General features: G+C 45.0%; 1 protein-coding gene across 1 annotated transcript; it reads left to right on the forward strand.

The window, feature by feature from the left end:
* The first annotated feature begins 1397 nt into the window (after window positions 1–1397).
* On the forward strand, window positions 1398–2347 carry LOC141461963 (uncharacterized). Its single transcript, XM_074143464.1, has 2 exons — window positions 1398–2097; window positions 2292–2347. Exons 1-2 carry the CDS (start codon window positions 1398–1400, stop codon window positions 2345–2347), a joined length of 756 nt encoding a protein of 251 aa, XP_073999565.1.
* Window positions 2348–5741: the final 3394 nt, after the last annotated feature.

Raw genomic sequence — 5741 nt, forward strand, 5'->3', positions numbered from 1 at the left:
TTGAAGGTGGTTTCCTAGGTAAGAACTGTGTAATGAAGTACATTTACAAAGCAGTTCCTTAGGATATTAATTTTTGTACTCCCCAAATTTAGGCATTTCTTCTAAATCCATTACCAATTCTAAGTAACAAAACAAATACTGTTTCAAGTAACGAAAAACCAACTACTTATACTTTTAATGAATTCTCCTGTTTTGATAAAGAAACTTGAAGGTTGTTTCCTAGTTATCGACTTTGTAAACAGGTACATTTACAAAGCAGCAGACTAGGATATTAATTTCGGTACTTCCTATTTTTAGGTTTTTGTTCTATTTCATTACAATATTTGGTAACAAAATAAACACAGTACCGACTAATGAAAAACCAACTACTTATAATTTAATGAATGCTCCTGTTTTGATAAAGAAACTTGTAGGTTATTTCCTAGGTAAGTACTTTGTAAACAAGTACATTTACAAAGCAGTTCCCTAGGATATTCATTTTGGTACGTCCTAGTTTTAGGTGTTTAATCTTATTCATTACAATACTAGGTAATCCCCGTAGGGGGGAGTGGACTAGCCACTTCTTCAGGGAGCTTGGCGTCCCTGCGGGTGTCCCAGTCTAACAACACTTCAACCCTTACATTGACACCCCTTAACACTTGCACACTACACTTAGGACCTGCAAAGGTAGTTGCTGTGTGCAGCTACTTGGGTTTAGCGAACCCACAGGTAAACTCGAGCTCCCCACCACTCACACTCATTTACACCTTAACATTCACACTATACAGACGACTGCACACACTGCACGAACAAGGACACGCACTCGTCGAGAGTCAGAGTATAAATATCTCTCCCTCGCGTGCCGTGGCGAGGCTTTGGGGCTAGGGTGGAAAAGAGGATCCTGGGCATTGAGGGAGACGTTGACCTGCGGGCTTCTTATCCCAACACATGTCTTTGGCCTCGGCTTCACCCGAGAGCTCCACCTGGAGGATACTCCTACTTCAGGAAATCGGCTAGGGAACACTGTCTCAGACAGGTTCCTAGGGGTAGGAAGGGGGTCACGGGGGCACGGGTCGGTACCTGGTACCGGAACGTTGTCTTCCGTGGCACTTGACTATATCAAGGTTTGATGGTCCACCCGTACAGTAACCGGGTCCATTTGAGCGTCCGTGGAGGCGGGCCCACGAACCTTGATGAACCCCCTTTTGATTATTATGGATAATCAAATTAACCCATTAGGGCCTAGCCCACTCATTCTCCCTATCCAAATCCCCAATCCCTTACCTCTTCCAAATAATCCTCTCCCTATACCTCTCTCAGCTCCTAACCAGCAATTTCCTGACCATACGCTCCCCACTTCCCATTCTTCTAATCTCCCAACAACGACCGTTAATACAAGGCAACGACAAGGCGAGGACATGGACATCTCTAATGGAAAAACGGAATCTGGTTTGCAATTCACCTTGCAACCATTCGGCCCTTCTTCCCCGCCAAGGAAGAAAGCCAAGGGCGGCAACAAGAATCAGGTTAGTTATAAATTTTTAGATCTCGAAGAGGACGACTGGGGAAGATTTTTCGTGGTTAAAAAGAAGGAGGGTACTTTTTTAAATGAGTGTTCGTTTAAGTTAAATAAATTTATAAAGGGTATCATAGGCAAGACCAAGAGTGTTAAGAAACTCAACGATGGCTCTATCTGTATAGAAGCTGAAAACCGTATGCAAGCTGCAGCAATTTTAAAATTGCAAAAATACATGGATGCGGAACTTGAGGCTGGTCCCCATAAGCGGTTGAATAGTTCGCAGGGAGTAATTACTTGCAGGGATTTTTTAAATAGTACAATTGAAGATATAAAAGAGGGTTTGGCAGATCAAGGAGTAATAGAGGTGAGGAGGATCAAGAGAAGGCAAGACGGGTCCTTAGTGGACACCGCTTCTCTTGTTCTCACCTTCGATCGACCAAAACCGCCACAGTCAATAAATGCAGCATTCTATAAACTGAAGGTGCGCCCGTACATACCATCTCCAATGAGATGTTATAAGTGTCAAAGATTCGGGCACACCTCAACGCGTTGCAAGGCTCCAGAAGCGGTGTGCACATGTGGAAAGCCCATGCATGATGGTGAGTGCACACCTCCAATAATCTGTGTAAACTGTGGTGGGGAACACTCTGCCAGATCCTCTGGGTGTCCCACATTAATCAAGGAAAAAGAAATACAAAAAGTAAAGACACTGCAGCAGTTGCCCTACCACGATGCGAGGGCAATAGTAGAAAGCAATGCTTATGCTTCATGTACAATATCTTTCGCACAAAAGTTGAGGACACCCATACCAGTGGCACACAACAACCGCCCAAATTCAAGGGCACTTAATAAAAGGCCCCTCCCCTGCCTTAAAGGGGACAATTGTCAAAGTGGGAGAAATCCCACCATTAACCACCTCCCCTGCTTTAAGGGGAGTAGACCCAAAGGTGGGTTCAACCCCACCATCAAAACTAAGCTCCCCTCAGGGGGAGACAGTAGCCTCAGGGCTACTACCAACTGCTCCCACAACTAGTGGGGGCGCTATAAAGGTGGGGTCAAACCCGCCTCAAAATGCAGCCGCCTCCAAAGGGAGTGGAAAGTGGTAAGTCCACCTAAACGCTCTCTGAGGCGGAAAATAAAACCGATTCTGTCTCCCCCCTACCCTACTAGGACTAGGGGGAAACAATCTTTAACTGAAGGACAAACGTCCTCCAAATCCAATGTTCGCTCCCCCAGGAAGCAGTGGCTTCTTATGGGGACGGACATTGAAGCCTTAGAATCGGAGGGGGGAAATACATCCGACAACCCTCCTAGACGAAGAAAAAAGGGTTGGCCTAAAGGCAAACCCAAGGATAAGTGTGCCACTGAGTAAATGCATTGTATAGTTAAACCAAATCACAGCATCCATGTATTTTAGCAGCTATTTCCATACTTTAAATTTATTTTATAATATAATGAATAGTAGGTTACATTTATTAAATATTTTAAATGCAATAGATATTAAAAAGATCCTGCCAGGTTTAATGATTGGGAAAAATCACGATGTTTGAGTCCATTATACAATGGAACATGCGGGGCTATACTAGTAATAAAGAAGGACTACGCCGAATGGTGGCGGAATATCGTCCTTTTGGGTTGTGCCTCCAGGAAACGAAGATACGCCCAGGTCATATCATTCACATACCTGGATACAAAATATACAGTCATGAGGTACAACCTGCCCCAGGTGGGAGGGCGCACGGTGGTGTAGTCGTCTGTGTACGGGATAATATCCCTAGCAGGCGGCTCAACCTACAAACTAATATACAAGCTGTTGCCGTGCGTCTAACTACACCACTACAGATCACGTTAGCTAGCATATATCTGCCAGACATCTATTGGCGTAGAAGTGATCTGGAGAATCTGCTCTCGCAGCTCCCTGCGCCGGTGTTGTTGATGGGAGATTTCAACTGTCACAACACCTGGTGGGGGTCAGCTAGGACTGATGCTCGAGGCAGAGCTCTTGAGGAGATTATAGATAATAGTAACTTGATGCTCCTCAATAGTGGTGAAGCAACACACTTTAATGCACACTCAGGAGGCTTTAGTGCAATTGACCTGAGTGTTGCAACACCCACCATTGCAGTACGTTTGGAATGGACTACATTAGACCATCTATATAATAGCGACCATTTCCCAATCTTAGTATCGAGCTCCATCTCCAGATCCGACTTTGTAATTCCACGGAGATACGACATCAACAAGGCGAATTGGCCTGCTTATACCGCCAGAGTGGTTATACCAACCCCTACGGGAAATACAACTATTGACAGCGAGCTGTTTGTCAAGGCCCTGGAGGAGGCATCTGGTGGTTCTATTCCGAGAGCTGGCGGGAGAGCCCCACGAACCCCCGTCCCATGGTGGAACCCAGAATGTAAAAGCGCCATAGCAGCTACAAAGCAGGCCTTAAATAGATTTAAGAGGTATCCGACGGATGAAAACCTAATAAACTTCAAAAGACTGAGAGCCAGGGAGAGGCGTATAATTAATGAATCAAAAAGGACAAGTCTCACCTCCTACGTGTCGAAGATTTCCACATCAACGACTTTAAAGGAGGTGTGGAGTAAAATAAAGACTCTCTGGCGGACGCAAAACCCCGTCGATACCAATATTAAAAGTCAATGATGTCGTCGTTACCGAGCCACGAGAAGTAGCTGAGTCCTTAGCAGGTTACTTTGCACAAGTTTCCAGTTCACAAAATTACTCGGCAGAATTCCTCCGGCGAAAAGGTAACGTGGAGCAACAGCCACTCGACTTTGAAACCGCTATCAGTGAAACTTATAATGAACCGCTAACCATTAGAAAATACTTTAAAGAAATGTAGAGATTCTGCTCCAGGTGTGGACGGAATCCCATATACAATGATCCGAAATTTGAATGCAATTGCGAAACAAGGCCTTCTCCGGTTATACAATACCATATGGGAGACCGGCCAATATCCTGATGGTAGGCGGGAAGCAATTGTCATACCGATCCCTAAAGAAGGAAAAGACCCCAGCGATCCCTCCAGTTACAGACCTATTTCGTTGACCACTTGCTTGAGTAAGGTCCTCGAATCTATAATCAATTATAGATTAGTCTATGTATTAGAAACTAGAGGACTTTATAGCCAGCATCAAGCGGGATTTCGCAGATATCGTTCCACGTTGGATCAAGTGAGCCACCTAGAGGTCTATGTGCAAAACGCATTTATGCGTAGAGAGCACGTGCTGGCCGTGTTTTTTGACCTCGAGAAGGCTTATGATACAACGTGGAGGTATGCGATTCTGCAGAAGTGTCACGAATGGGGTCTGAGAGGGAAATTGCCAAAATTCCTGCGTGGATTTCTGGAGTCAAGAAGGTTTCGAGTGCGTCTGGGGTCGATAATCTCAGACCAGTATCATCTGGAAAATGGAATACCACAGGGATCGGTTCTAAGTGTTATACTATTCACGATAGCGGTCAACTGTTTAGCCGAAGTTGTAGGAGAGCCCCTAAAAGCATCACTGTATGTTGATGACTTACCCATTTATTTAGCAGGCAAGGACTTACACGAAGTTAATGTACTCCTACAACAGGCGATAGATAGAGTGGCTGATGAGGCCAAAAGGAACGGGTTTAAGTTTTCAAGAACTAAAACGGTGTGCCTACACTTTTGTCGATTAAGACATGAGCATAATGCTCCAATGTTATACTTGGAAGGCACACCCATCCAATACAAACACAACGTTCGTTTCCTGGGCCTCATTTTCGATACTAAGTTATCCTGGCAGGATCACATCGACTATACTAGCAAAAAATCAAGGAGAACCCTCGACATAATAAAATTTTTAGGAAGCTATAAGTGGGGGACGGAGCGGGAAATTTTAAAACGTATTTTTATTACGCTCACCCGTTCAAAATTAGAATATGGAGCCCCGGTTTATAGCTCTGCGCGCAAGTCACGCCTGAAACTACTAGATAAAATTTATAACGAAGGAATTAGATTATTTACAGGCGCCTTCCGAACCAGTCCATTACAAAGCCTCTACGTAGAGTCAGGGATGTTGCCGCCCCAGCTCAGGAGAGAACAACTCACCCTGGCCTACGCAGCCGGAATATGGGGGAAACGGTCTCATACCTTGTACCCCGCCATATTCGAGAGCCCACATGATATGAAATTTCGACACCAACGCACGCGGACGAGGCCCCTCGGGGTCCGGACAAAGGAAATTTTAGCAGCGGA

This window comes from Rhodnius prolixus, unplaced genomic scaffold, assembly GCF_049639745.1.
Source record: "Rhodnius prolixus isolate KJV_2025 unplaced genomic scaffold, Rpr scaffold_12, whole genome shotgun sequence".
Taxonomy (NCBI): Eukaryota; Metazoa; Arthropoda; class Insecta; order Hemiptera; family Reduviidae; genus Rhodnius; species Rhodnius prolixus.